Source organism: Octopus bimaculoides, chromosome 8 (assembly GCF_001194135.2).
Source record: "Octopus bimaculoides isolate UCB-OBI-ISO-001 chromosome 8, ASM119413v2, whole genome shotgun sequence".
NCBI classification, from domain to species: Eukaryota; Metazoa; Mollusca; class Cephalopoda; order Octopoda; family Octopodidae; genus Octopus; species Octopus bimaculoides.
The window spans coordinates 66,292,465-66,308,004 of NC_068988.1; the positions used below are offsets into that span (position 1 = coordinate 66,292,465).

Consider the following 15,540-nt stretch of genomic DNA (forward strand, 5'->3'; position numbering starts at 1 on the left):
ATATATATATACATACATATATACGAGTTATTATTTATCAATTAGATCTTTGGTCTTACTCTGGTTGAAAATTCTCTCCCGGGTATGACTTTAAATTTCATCCAATACTGAGGCCCTGACTAGGGACTTGGCGGGTTTTGAGGAGTGCTGAACTGCTTCCTAGTCACTATTTTCGCCAGATCTTCTCTGACCCATAGCAGTAAGTATCTCTTAGGGTCCCAGCTATGGGTTAACTAACCTACTATGATTTGCCTAACCATTCATGTTATGCAGAAAAATATCTTTTAACGGAGAGGAAGGCGACCACAACTAAACTTTGTGGAACGCAGACAGCAAGATTAAACAAGTAAGGAAGTAAGAAATCTTGGTCATTCTCTTCCTCAGTTCTATCCCCAGTTGTCTTGACCTGATCTTGCCACTGGTCCGGCTAACTAGATGTCGAAGCAGGACTTTAACTTGTGTTTTACTTGATCTTTGGAATTACAGTAACTGTAGGTGTGCATAAATATTTTCTATTTCTGAATATAAAACCAGCCTTTGAGATGTAGTCTTGGCTGTTTTAAGGATATGTATCCGTCAAGAGAGATTCTGTAATAGTGAGCTAAATTATATGGATCGCTTAGATTCTAATAATGTGCTGCTCGTGTTAAAGGGATCTGAGGTATAATGATATCGCCTTAATAATTACATTGGTAGTACCAGTTGACTCGGATGATTTCACAAACTATACCGACCCTTGCTTGCGTGAACGAAAGAGTTAATATTCTTTAGGATGTGGTGTTTACAACTTCTATCACGTTATTTATGCTGGAAGTGATACTAATACGTAGTATTCAGGGATAATGGACATGGCTTTCTAGAAAACTAGGCATGGTGGTCTATTTTTTTAATATAGATTGGGATAAACCCACGGAGTGTATGGAAGAGAGGGGAAGAATGAGAGAGGGACGGAGAGGGAGAGAGAGAGGAAGAGAGAGAGAAAGAGGAAGAGAGAGAGAGAGAGAGAGAGAGAGAGAGAGAGAGGAAGAGAGAGAGAATGATTGGAGAGTTTGGTGAATAAAAGAACTAACTTTAGGGAGAACGATTTAAAAATTGGTTTAGAATTTAGTTTCTTTTCTTCCTTTGTTTTAGACTGCTTATGTTGAGGTGAGTGGTAGAGATGAGAATCAGAGTTTGAGACGAGTTCTGTTGCTTTCGTGAAGTTTAATATGCTTGTGTTGCAGAAGATGATAGATAGTAATTCATTTGGTAATGCGGTAACTGAGTATTCCTACTGGTTTTCCATCGCATATTTAGTTTTATGTTAGTTCTATGTAATACATAGAATATTTTAGAAAGATATTTTTGTATCTATTTTCCTTTTGTGGTTATGTTTATTTTTCATTTGTAATATCAAATGATTGTATTTGCTGAGTGTTATTCAGCTTATCTGTTTACAATTGAGACCATAATTTCATATATACACATATACAATATATACATGAAATTATAAGGTTCCACTTTTGTATCTAGCCTCACGCGTATTTTCATGTATAAATTCCTGCGTAAATAGCAGCCCGAAAAACATATAGCCTATGTATATATACATATATCTGTTTGCTTAAGCATTTTAGCTTTTTTTTTCCTTTCTTTTTCGCTTGTTTTGCTTTGTTGTTGTTGCATGTATTCTTGCGTAGTTTTCTTTAAGTGCACGTGTATAAAACAAAACAACCACAGAGAATGTTAATTCACATTAAACGTAGCCGCGCTTCACCACCACCAGCATTGTACATAATCCCTCTCTGCCTAAAAAAAAAACATCTTTATTTCTTGAACAGCATTATTTTTAAATTGGAAATCGTAAAGAACAATTTCTATTATTCTTACATTGGATAGATATCGATCGACCATTTTTGTTGGAAACAACAACAGCGATAATAATAATAATAATAATATTAATAATAATAATAATAATAATAATAATAATAATAATTATTATTATTATTATTATTATTATTATTATTATTATTATTATTATTATTATTATTATTATTATTATTATTATTATTTTCATCATCATCATCATCATCATTATTATTATTATTATTATTATTATTATCATTATTATCATCATCATTATTATTATTAATCTTGTTATTGTTGCTGTTGTCATTGTTGCTATTGTTGGTGATGTTATTACTTTCTGCTTTACACACCACTATCTGTCTTGGTATTATTGTATCATAGGAGAACCTTTTTTCTTTCTTTTCCTGTTGAATTTATTTTTCGACCAAATAATAATTTTCCTTATCAAAATTATTTGTATATGTGTGTGTGTGGGGTGGGTACACGAACGTGTAACTGTTTTTATGCTGTGTATTATCTTTGATATTGGAAACTTCTGAATATTGCCAGTACCAATGTAGAAATATTTTAGATATATTTCACAGTATTTCTTTAGTATAATTATCTGATGCAATCCACCAACAATAATTTAGTTCAAAATGCTGCTCTCAACATATTCAGAATGGAGTTACGAGATACGGTAGAAAACCGGGCTTTATATCTTGAGATGCTTATTTACGTCACTTTACAGTCAGGATTCGTATTTCGGTAACAGGTTCAACCCTTGTTTTCATTATTTTAGAGTTAATTGACAATACCATCCCTACTCCAACATGTTTCTTATATCAAAAATCTATTAATATTATATAATATTAAGGCAACGAGCGGTCAGTATCATTAATGTGCCGGATAAAATCCTTAGCGACATTTCGTCCGTTTTTACGCTGAGTTCAAATTTCACCGTGGTCGATTTACCATTTCATCGTTAGGGGGTCAATGAAATAAGTACCAGCTGAGAACTGGGGTCGATGTAATTGATTATCCCCCTCACTTAAAATTGCTGGCCTTGTGTCAAAATTTGAAACCAATATTATAATATATTTCTCGAACTGTCTATCGGCAGCTAAATCCATTGTGAAGATCGTTTCAATGTCTTACTTTGGCTAGGAAGGACAGTGTTTATCAGTTTGGTGGCCTTAGCGAAATAACTTGTATGGTAGACCAGGTTGAAAGAGATTTCAGAAACTTTTCTCTTTAGCCAAGCCAACATCAGCTTTTTCAAGTTTTCGTTGAAAAGAAAATTGAGTTTGTAGATGAAAGTGCTGCGTTCTAGGAAGTTTGTTGAAAGGTGGGTTAACATGTAGATTGAGTGGACAATGAGATGATCACATTTTCCCTAGTCAACTGTGCTTTTGTGGGTTTTCCACGAGCAGCTTTTAGTAGTGTCCCCTTTTTTGGGCATTTTTTTTTCTTGTTTAGATTTTTGCTTCTTTGTTTTTGTTAATTATACTGTTTCCGTTCCCTCGTGTTTTCGTGTGAATTCTTACATTATATTTGTTATTGGCTGAATCCGTATTCCTTCTGTCTCTTTACGTTTTGAGTTCAAATATCACCGGGATCGACTTTGCCTTACCTCATTTCGAGGTCGATAGAATAAAATGCCAGTCAAGTACCAAAGTCGTTCTAATCGCCTTGCCACCATTCCCTCACAATTAGTGGTCTTGTTCAAATATTAGAAAGAATTTTGTTTTTCTGCTGTTGTGTTGGTAAGACTTGATACGATTATATAATTATGAAAGACGTACGTTCAATAGTAGAATGTAAGTTAAACAAATAATTTTCTTATAGAATGCCAGCAATCGTAGCCAAGAGTATAGCAACTATAAATCCACTCAAGACAGGAAGAATTCCTCGTGGATATATTGGAGAAACATTAATTTGTATGACATATCCGATAGCTATAGCAGCTAATGTAAATGTCTATTTTAATGATACTAATATTTGCAAGTCAATTTTAACCGTCCCCGACATCTTACATTGGTATTGTAATACCTGTCACATTCATGTCATTCTCTAATTGATACCACACATGGTTATTACTTGAATGTGTACAGGAATTCTTGGTATCTTGCTAACAGACCCTGCAGAAATTGTAGGCTAATTATAAAGAATACATAGAAACCCAAATTGAAAATCATAATCCTCTTGATTCATAAAACCTGCGGTAGTATACTTGTGCACATATAAGTTATGATGTAAATTAGAGAGTGTTTCGCCGTATGGTTTCTTTGACTATTTCAAAATGGTGAATGATAAATATATTTGCGTAGACCATTGTTCACAAATATGTGTCCCTCCAATGATGCTAAGTCTACATGCCAGAGAGAGAGGGAGAGAAAGAGAGACAGAAACAGAGATAGACAGACAGAAAGAGACAGAGAGAGAAAGGGAGGGAGGTAGGGAGAAAGAGAGAGGGTTTTAAACCAATTCGAAAGTAAATAGTTTTTATAAATCTCCCAATTCCTTTTAGGTCCGTAAAATCTTGTCCATTCATTTGCCGTGATGTATGTCGTTAAGTGAGATAAGCATTTCAAAAATTATACTGAGGTACAATCAACATTTCGAAGTTGTCGTATTCCCGAAAGTCAGCCCTGATTAAACATATTCCATCAATGGCTGTTTTGTCTTGTTAGTGATTGTCAGAAATACATAATCTCTAAGTTATTCATCATTTAACAAAACAGAGTGTGATTTGTGGTATAATTTGGCTACGTTTTCTATCACGTTTATGTTCTCTTGCTAATTCTTTCAAAATGTTGTTCATGTTACTCTTTTACTCTTTTACCTATTTCAGTCATTTGACTGTAGCCATGCTGGAGCACTGCCTTTTAGTCGAGCAAATCGACCCCAGGACTTATTCTTTGAAAGCCTAGTACTTATTCTATCGGTCTCTTATGCTGAACCGCTAAGTTACGGGGACGTAAACACACCAGCATCAGTTGTCAAGCGATGTTGGGGGGAAAACACAGACACACACACACAGACACAGACACACACACACACACACACACACACATATATATATATATATATATATATATATATATATATATATATATATATATATATATATACATATATACGACAGGCTTCTTTCAGTTTCCGTCTACCAAATCCACTCACAAGGCTGCTTTGGTCGGCCCAAGACTATAGTAGAGGACACTTCCCAAGGTGCCACGCAGTGGGACTGAACCCGGAACCATGAGGTTGGTAAGCAAGCTACTTACCACACAGCCACTCCTACGCCTATGTTGTGAATATTTTGTTCGAATATTAAAATGTATTCGACTTTGACGGAATATACTTCGTATATCCTTCAAAATAGATAAAAGAACCATTTATGTATGGTGGACAACACAATAGTTTTCTCTAGAATACACATCAACACATTAGTAGTCTTCTGTTTAATTCAGTAATAATACGCATGCACAAGGTGTGTGAGGGAGTATCAGAATCGTTTATTATCAGACACGATTCCTAGCAGCATTAAATTAGAGCTCTTTATGCCCCTAGTTTAGATTCGCCCAAGTCAGTTTTAATTTTCATTCTTCTGTGATTGTTAAAATTAAGATATCATCCATGCACTAGATCAATTTCATAGACTCGATCACCATCCTTTGTTTCCATGTTGGAAATCGATATTTAAACATGTAAGTGTATATCGATCTGAGTACATATTGTGAGTGTGACGACATTAATATCGTGATAAAATCTAAGATAAGAAATGAAGAATGATGGAATCCGCCAATTATAATTGAACCTGTTTTGTAAAATAAAGTTTGTTGCGGTGAGCAAGGATGGAGAGCTGAACAAAAGATATCGCGCCCTTCACTGACGACATGTTTTTCTATCGGTTTTCATGTTGATTTTCCTATACCAAGGAAGGAGGGTATATGTGACAACTATTTATTGATATCTGTTTAATTGCTGATACCTCTTCTACAAACTTACGTTTAGAGAGATAAGAGTGTAGTGAGCTATTTTTGCTATTGTCGTTGTTTTTACTTTTGTTGTTTAACCATAGGTCGACCGTATGTAAGTAGACTTATGTTTAAAACAGTGAATACATAATTTTGTGCTCAACTATGCTGTATGGATACTAATCTAATTGTAGAGTATGCTCTTCTGTTTTAGTAAAATGTCATAATGTGTTATGAAAGAAATATAACTAATTTCTATTAGCTCGAGTTATATTGTAAGGGTTTCTTTATTGGTTCGTTGTTGTTAGTGATGTTAAGAGTCTCGAGTTGAGAGAAATGAAGAAGCTTGTGACATGGTATACACGATTTTCTTTCATGTACTTGCTTCTCATCCTTCAGAGTTCGACTAATCGCCAATAAATAACATTAACCATGTAGCTGACAGTGATTACCTCTGAGTAGGGGACTCACATTATGTAATAAAGAGCGCTAAAAATATCAAGATTATTGATGCTATTACTTGAAGAAACTTTCTCTTCTGGTGTTCAGAATTTTAAAACAAAGTTTAAGTGGAAATCTAGAGGCTAAAATAAGTATATTTGACCTAAGAAACGATAAAGGTTCGATATGCAGAGGCTCTTTATCAAGGCAAAGAAATGAGATCTCAGCGCAATATATTTGTACAACAGCTGATAAATATTAGATATTTAAACTACGTTTTATCTAAGAAAGAGGAGTGAGTGTTCGGTTTGTTGTACTTGAATTATATCCTACAGCTACACATATTTTGAACTACAAATTGTCGAAGCAAAGGACAGATGGTTTTTCTGTGAGTTATTCTGTAATATATATCGCGTTCTTGCTATAGGCATCCTTACGCTTTCCTTAACAGGCCACACTTCCTCTCGGAATATTTGTTGCCCAAACAAGCTTTTATTGATTTCTTTCCAATTGAATATGTTTTTAAACATGTTGAACTCGATAGAACTATCCCCTACCCTCTGTGGGAAATGGTTGCCATCAAAGAAAGGATTTACAACGATTTATATAACTAAGTGTGTGTTTGTTGCAAGAATTTTACGAATATTAATCATATTTCACAGAAAATATAACGTAATGGAATAACCAACTTGATACGAGAAATACTTGGTGAAAGCAACCAATAGTGATTCATTAAAAAGATGGCAGCCGCAATAGTAAAATATAATAATACGTTGAATTTCAACTAAATTTTATCTTAATTGCACTGTTCTAATTATGTATTATTTTCTATTTTCTAATTTTGCATTTCATTTTCGGTTTTAATTGGTGTAGTCTGAATTTAAAAGACGACAAATGGAAGTTTTCTGTGAACTGATTAATTTGTAAATAGTCAGACAGGCTTTGTTTACTTTCCACGAAGAATGATTAAAGTGCCTCAATAATACCTAAGTTTCTCAGAGATAATAACCGTGCTAACGATGGTGATAAATTCTAGTTTAAGCAGACACTAATACTTTAGCATAGATCTCTAGTGCAAAGTTATTTTTAGCGAGTATGATTTATCTTGATAAATTTCAAATATTGACACATTTTTCTCAAGTTGATAAACGACTTACTGTACAAACAATACAGTTATTAACACTTCTTGGCTGAGAAAAAAAGATATTATATAAATATAAATGAATATATATATATATACATACATATATATATATATGTATGTATGTATGTATGTATGTATATGTATGTATATACTATTAAAAAGGTCATGTTAAATTACCTCGTGAAATATTATCACTCGAAAATGTTACAAAAAAGTCAATTTGTGCCGGAACTCTTAGAAACATTAATGAGTAATTTTCTTTTGCTCCGTTTATTAACTAAACCTCTGTATGTGTGTGAGAGAGAGAGAGACAGAGTGAGTGTATGCGTGTGTGTGCTACTTTTGTCAACACGAGCAGCCTACACTTCATACTGTTGAGGTCTAATTAGGCTGAAATATGATTAGAATGCTTCCCGCATTTGATAGATAATAGGCTCCCCTCTCGTTGTATTCTATGTTCAATTTAATTTAATTTAAATATCAAAATTGTTCCTTCACATTCTTTCCCCAGAATTAATCATTAAGTCAATTATTGTCTAGTTCTCAGTATGGATTTCTTTTTAAGTAATCGATATTTCTAAACTCACTGCTTATATCAGTATTCAGTTTCCTAATCAGAATTATGTATGATATTTAATAACTTATGTATTTATGATTATGGGAAGTCATGCGCTGTTAACGATGATCATTAACACAGTTTCTGTATTTAAAATCACGGCTTGTAGATTTTACAGTAGACAATTCAAATTTAATACAAACTTCCCGGCAATAACCTGGCTTCGGTTCGTGAACATTTTATGCTTTCCCTCGCGTTTTTACAATGTACAGTTATTTTTTTATCTTCTTAATTCATACTTTAAACGTATTGTGATTGCATTGCGTTGAATTTGTTACGGGAAATCTCCAGAAAACCTGTTAAGGACAAGTAATGTCACTATCAAATGTCATTATTCTGAACAGGTCTTCATAAACTGTGTTTATAGCATAAGAAGCTATAACGAATGTTAGTTACGTAATTATTCTCTTGGCAGATGTCATCACTACAGTAAATTAGTTCATTGTGTCTGACTGGTTTGATTAGAATTCAGGATTGAGAAGTATCTATACTGATAGTCAAAGTATGTTACAGTTATGACAATATTGTCTTTACTTCAGCGATAGTATATCTTTTATTTAACGGTGGGATGTGTTTAGAGCGAAGTTTGATTGCTACTTCTAATAGGTCGAATAACCAAGTAGAGGCTCTGTCATCAGTTTATGTACTACTGTTGTAAACTTTAATGATGACAATCTCACAGATTTATCCCGGTGTTTGTTATAATGAAGCTATTCCGATCTGCATAATACCATGACGTATTTATTAGTTCAAATGCTAACGGAAAACCAAACACAACACGAGAGGTTCGAAAAGAATACATTGATATGAGACGCAACAAAGTGTTCAAAGAGAATCACTGTGTCAAGTGAAGGGTACGACTGGTATTTATTGTATCAAAAGAAATTAACAGACTAAGTTTAAACTAAATACCGTGGATTTATACTATCTCATCTATTTCAGATTCCCTCAAATATGCCTTAGCAATGTGTTACCGTGCTTCTCTTCACTCACAAATCTAAATCTCTTGGAACAAATATGATGATTAGTTTCAAGCTGTTCTAGAAATTTAATTGGTTTCTTTGCTTAATTAAAAGACATTACATTGGCTTCATATTATAATTATTGTCATTGTTCATAGATTGGCCTGATCATTAGTGAGTGGAAAATGAATGTCCTCATCTTACTAATTGCAATATTGAAATTAACAGTAACACAATAAACCTCTATGAATTTAAAGAACATTAAAACCGACATCACCTTCCTGTTCCAGTTGGAGTAGTGTTCACTCAAGTAGTGTTCCACCTCGTTGGAATAGTTTTGAGTCCTCAATGAAACGGCGTTCATACAGCAGAAGCATCTATATTATTTCTCCACATTTAAAAATTGAAATGTTTCTTTAAAATCACAGCCCAGTTATATGAAAAAGAGAGGACTCATTGGGCAGTTTGGTTGTAAATTTACCGAGAAGACTGTGTGATTACAGTTGGAACGCCTTCGATATTAGGTCATCTCTATTAGAGATAAACGATTACTCACTGAAGTATGTCAGAATAAGATACAAGTATTACTCATATTGCGCTATAACTTATGTATGTAATACTCTTCTGTTGGTTTTACCATTTCACCCGCAAACATTGGGCATTCAGTTGATTTTCAATGAGTTACTCAGCAACACACATCACGTACAATGGCTCAACCTCCTTACCCTGCTTTTCAGTACCTGTCAGTCTAAATGTCAGTTCATCTACTGATGTATATTCAGGCGTTGGTAAGATGTTTGAGAGAAACCAGCAGTTTCCCTTGCATACAACTCTCCTCTCTCCACATCGGTGATGTAGAGAGACGGGATGGTCTGTTGCCTCAGGCCGTTACGGCTTGGCAGCGGTGTCATCGCAAGTCTAACTGTTCCGTCAATTCCCGACCTTCTTTTAGTATCTGTTGTATTATCGACTTCAAATAGATGAAAAGTAAAGTTGAGGTCGGAAGGATTTCAGCTCAGAGGGTAGAGAGCCGAAACAAATACTTCGTGGTGTCCCACACTCTAACAGCTATGTCAGTTCTGGCAATTCTAGTGCTAAACGGTCGACGTGCTATTTCCATGAACATAAAACTCGACTTTTCGGAAACATACTTGTGTTCAACAAGATCGGTACATGTCAAAAATTGAAGATTGTTATTTGCAGCTAGTTGATCGACCACATTGAGGCTCTCTCTTGAGGTTACAAAACAATTTTCCATCTTTAGGACTATTTTAACTTACGCAGAAGTTAAAATTCCATGTTGACACGCAGCAACGTTAGGTGCCACATACATCATGTCCCTCAGCCAAACATTCTCTGTTGAAGTCTCACTAGAGTACAGTTCCCTATTATTTCTATGGCAAGCAATACCACTGTGCACTGCCATCGTCGTTTTATCGTCAGCTTTTAGTGTTCCCTTCCTCTATATGTGTGTGTGTGTTGGCACTCCGTCGCTTACGACGTCGAGGGTTCCAGTTGATCCGATCAACGGAACAGCCTGCTCGTGAAATTGACGTGCAAGTGGCTGAGCACTCCACAGATATGTGTACCCTTAACGTAGTTCTCGGGGATATTCAGCGTGACACAGTGTGACAAGGCTGACCCTTTGAATACCAGGCACAACAGAAACTGGAAGTAAGAGTGAGAGAAAGTTGTGGCGAAAGAGTACAGCAGGGTTCACCACCATCTCCTGGTCTTACTTTAGAGAGCATTATTCCCGTGAGATCTTACTCTTCGAATGAATACTTTTCTAATGAGGTCTTACTCGAGTGACAACTACTCTATTGAGTTCTTACTCGAGTGAATACTACCTCACTGAAGTTATACTAGACTGAGCAGTTCTCTGACGGTATCTTTCTCCTGTGAGTATTGATCAGTAGTCAGTCATATATGAAAATGTAAACTGAATATTTTCACTAATAAAGTTTTTTACCATTAGCATAGGTTTTTGTTGTGTTTGTCGTGACTCCATTCTTGTGAATGTAAAGAGGACAGATGCTGGCATAGACCATCATCAATTTCCTCATCATATTGCGGATTTCGCCTCATTAATATTATAATATTGTTTATAAATTTTAAGTAACGTGTTGCTTCTGTTGTTGAGGGGAAAACAAGTTATGATGTATTCTTTTTCTCTGGAGGAACTTTTTGCCGACTTTCATTATTGTCCGACAATAATTTGTGGTTAACTAGATCTGCCTTTCAATTATATGTACATGAAAACAAATATATTTTGTTCACAAGTAATTTCTGTAATTTTTTCCCAATGTACCAACAAACGTGAGTAGAATTACAAATTGACTTTGGAAATGTGTATATCCAGATGATACATAGACGTACACCTATTTGTGCAGTGTTTTATATACACATACGCATACGTGTATTTATACATGTATATAATAGTAATGTATATACAGTATATATATAATGTTACACAGACACATATATACAGAATATAAAATATATATAAACATACATATATATACACACACACACATATATATATATATATATATATATATATATATATATACACACATATAAATGCACCAGCACACACACACACACACATACACACATATATATATGCATATATATATAGAAACATGAGTAGACACACACAGACACACACGCACACACACACATATATAACAGACACGTCGCATGTGTTTACTTTCTGTGGTGAAATATACGAATGTGTCGCTTGTAAGAGTATGTGTATGAATGTATGTATGTATGTATGTATGTATGTATGTATGTATGTATGTATGTTTGTATGTATGCAAGCATGTATGTGTGAGTGTGTGCGTGTGTGTGTGTCTACACTCATCAGCCCATATGTATGTAACGTCATGGGGTTTATCTATTTGTTATTGTTTATGTTGTTACTTTTCCCTGCCTTTGTCATGGTAATACTTGTGTTATTTACAAATTCTATTCTACACCGAATTGCGGTTAGTGTATAAAAACCTGGCTTTGTTATGCTGGCGCACAGTTTTCGCTCGCTATTTCCCTTCGGCAATTCTCTTTTCTTGAAGACTTTTCTGAAAAAAAATCTTTTCAACTAGATTTTTCTGAATATTTTACATTTTTGTTTTCTTTTTTCCTGTCAAATGTGATTTCGAAGGCGATGTTAATTAAGAGCGTTTGCTCAAATCATCAAAATTCTTGGTGGTTTTCATACCATTATCAGCATTTCTTTGGCATACTCTCAAGAGATGAATTGCATAAATAATCCATCGTACTATAGATCGAAGACCTTAAATTTTGGGGGAAGTGGCTATTGGATTACATCGACCACAGTGCTCAAGTCGTACTTATTTTCTGAACCCCGAGAGGGTGAAAATAAAGTTGACCGCAACGGAATTTGAACTTAAAATGTAAAAGCGGAGAAATTCCGCTAAGCATTTTGTCCGGTATTAACGATTCTGCCAGCTTACTGCAACTTTCAGTTTAACAGGACCTTCTGTTTTTGGTGGCACTTTCACTTGAGCTACACACCCGAGGAGAGTACCCGACTCTTGACTGCCGTTCCACCACTAGGGCTGAGCTCTTGTGAAAAAAATATTGATCCCTGCTCTTCCTTCTCTAAATTTTATACAAATGAAACTAAACTTTTACTTAACAAACATGTCCACATTATTAAAACTACATCTTCTTACTGTTGAAAACTGATAGTTCTCTGCACTGCTGAGAAGTACTTCGGAGTTGCAGGCATAGCTGAGTGGTTAAGAAGTTCACTTGGTAATCACGAGAGTCCAGGATCGATTCCAGCTAGCAGATTGTAAAATTGCCGTGGCAGAAAGAGTGTGGAAAGCACTCGGGCAGGTATTACTGCAATGCCAAGTCCCAGCCATATCCCTTCATTTATGCTGTTGATTCTTACCAAAAATTTCATTACATATACACCTGTCGATGGAATACCCAGCCCCTTTCATGATAAGTTGACGAGTAGGTTGTTCAGTTGATCGAATACCTAACCACTCATCTTCAAAATCGATGTTGGGTCTGTTGTCATGACAGGAATTTGAAAGACTGCTCATGAGTGAGGTAAATTAATCCTATAGAACGAAAATCGTTTTCTAATCTCAAAACAATACTCTAAAAAGTGAGTCTATGCATGGTCGATCGACTACCTGAAAATATCAGACAAATTCCCCCTAAAAAAGGAAAAGGATATATAAGTTAATTATCGTGTCGTATATTTTTGAAAACTTCCGAAATTTTTCAAAATAAGGTCTGCTCGATTAGGATTGTTTTAAGAAATATATGAATAAGCATGTATGTACGTACGTATTTATGTATGTGTGTGTATGTATATGCGTATGTGTGTATGTATGTATGTATGTGTGTATCTTGTATGTGTACATATGAATAGGTGTGTATGAGTGGATATGTGTAAGTGTGTATGTGTATGTATGAATGTATGTATGTATGTGTGTATTCATGTATATATGTATATTTGTATTTATTTACGTATTATGCATGTGTATATGTCTCAAAGTATTATTCGTACTTTGGTTTATACCGGACGAATGAGATCCGAATGAACAATATATGTAACCTTTTATTGAAACTGAAACTATCGTGAGATAGAGAGAAAAGAGTGAGAGAGACAATGTACGGGGAATTATATTTGACAGTATGCACGAACTAGATATCTTTTTAATAAGATATTCTAAATGTTATGTGTAAATCTTTGGTATATTTAATTTTGTTCTATCATTGTATCCCTACTAAGTCGTATTTTAATAACCGGAGCTATTTCTGTACATAACACTGTTGATATCACCTTCTTGTATTCCACATTTAAAGTGTATATTCCTCTCATTTCAGGTATCACAGGAAATGTAAGCATTGATGAGAACGGGGACAGGAATGCAGATTACTCTCTTCTTGATATGACCGACCCATTGTCTGGTCGTTTTGAGGTAAGATATTTATATTCTAAGCTACATTTTTGTGTATCATGCATTCTGTCCAGTCTGGTGTTAATACAACTGAGGATTAAGTCGTCAGTTGCCAAGCTGGTTTAATTCATTGTCGTGAGGTGCCAAATGCGTTGCCTGTAAAATTGAAATTTATTATAGAAAATGTATTTAGTTATATAAGCGAATAGGTTTAGCGTTTTGACGAGTCAAAATAGAATTTAACAATCTCAAGTATATAGTTATATGCAGATATATAGAACGCTGGATCTTCAGATCAGCGGATCATGGTTTCATCAATTTCTTTACTCTACTAAATACGTACAAAATCATCCTTTATACTTACAATGTATGGAAGACCGATAATTGATAAAATTTACTGCAGAGAGGAGATAGGAAAAGAAAGATCTAATAAGATGTTGAAAGCAAATGATGAGTAGTGGTGATGAGGGGGGGGGGGTGAAGATAATAGAGAGTATGAGAGAGAGAAAGAGAGGCAGTATGAGAGAGAGAGAGAGAGCGGCAGTATGAAAGGGAGAGATAGAGAGAGAGAGGCGGCGAAATTCTTGTTGATAGAGGATATTAGTAGTGGGAGAAAAGAGCGAAAGTTATAAAGAACGAGAGAAAGGTAAGCAGATACAGTGATAATGAAACAGAGTAACACTTTTTTCAAATTTTGACACAAGGCCAGTAATTGCAGGGGATCGGCTAAGTCGATTATATCGGCCCCCACCAGTGATCAACTGGTTTTTATTTTATCGACCACGAAAGGATGAAAGCTGAAGTCGACCTCAGTGGTATACTGACGATTCTTTTCTACTAAAGGCACGAGGCCCGAAATTTTTGTAGAGGGGGCCAGTCGATAAGATCGACTCTAGTACGCAACTGGTACTTAATTTATCGATCCCCGAAAGGTTGAAAGGCAAATTCGATCTCGACGGAATTTTAACTCACAACGTAAAGACAAACGAAATGCCGCTAAGGATTTCGCCCGGCGTGCTAACGTTTCTGTCAGCTCACCGCCTTAGAGCGTGTAATATTAACAAGAGAGATAACAGTGGTGAAATTTATAAAGAATGACAGAGAGGTAGGCAGAGTAAATGCATTTGTATATTAGGAATTAAGGTGTTGGATCTAAGTTTAATGACTTATCTATTGTTAATGTAAACAAAAGTCAGGAACAGCAAGAGTTAAAGAAAATAGTCAAATACAAATATTTTGAGAGAATTTAAAATACATATAAAGCAAATTGATGAGACAGGTGGAGATATAAAGATTAAAGCAAGAGATAGTTATGAACAATGATTAGTAACAAATAGGGTTAAAATGTTGAATAACCTTCAAATACAATGATTTCCAATTAATTGTATTGAAGTTGCCACAGCTAGCTAAGGGGTAGATACCTATGAACATTAATTTACTTAGAATATAAAGTAATGAAATAAGACATTAAAAAATGAAAAAAAAAAGAATAAACAAAATACATTGTTCAAAACTATCTTCTGGTTTAATTTTCATATCTCCAGCTGCCTCAGTGCTTATATGTGTTTTAAACACTCCCAATATATATATATATATATATATATATATAGTATGTATATATATA

At 34.7% G+C, this 15,540-nt stretch overlaps 1 protein-coding gene across 2 annotated transcripts in view; it reads left to right on the forward strand.

The window, feature by feature from the left end:
- The window catches only part of LOC106867807 (atrial natriuretic peptide receptor 1), an 822,997-nt gene that overhangs the window by 453,293 nt on the left and 354,164 nt on the right, over positions 1-15,540 (forward strand). For both annotated transcript variants that reach the window (XM_014912829.2, XM_014912828.2), the window contains exon 5: positions 13,843-13,937. In XM_014912829.2, the coding sequence (XP_014768315.1) occupies positions 13,843-13,937 (95 nt within the window). The remainder of the gene's footprint in view (positions 1-13,842; positions 13,938-15,540) is intronic.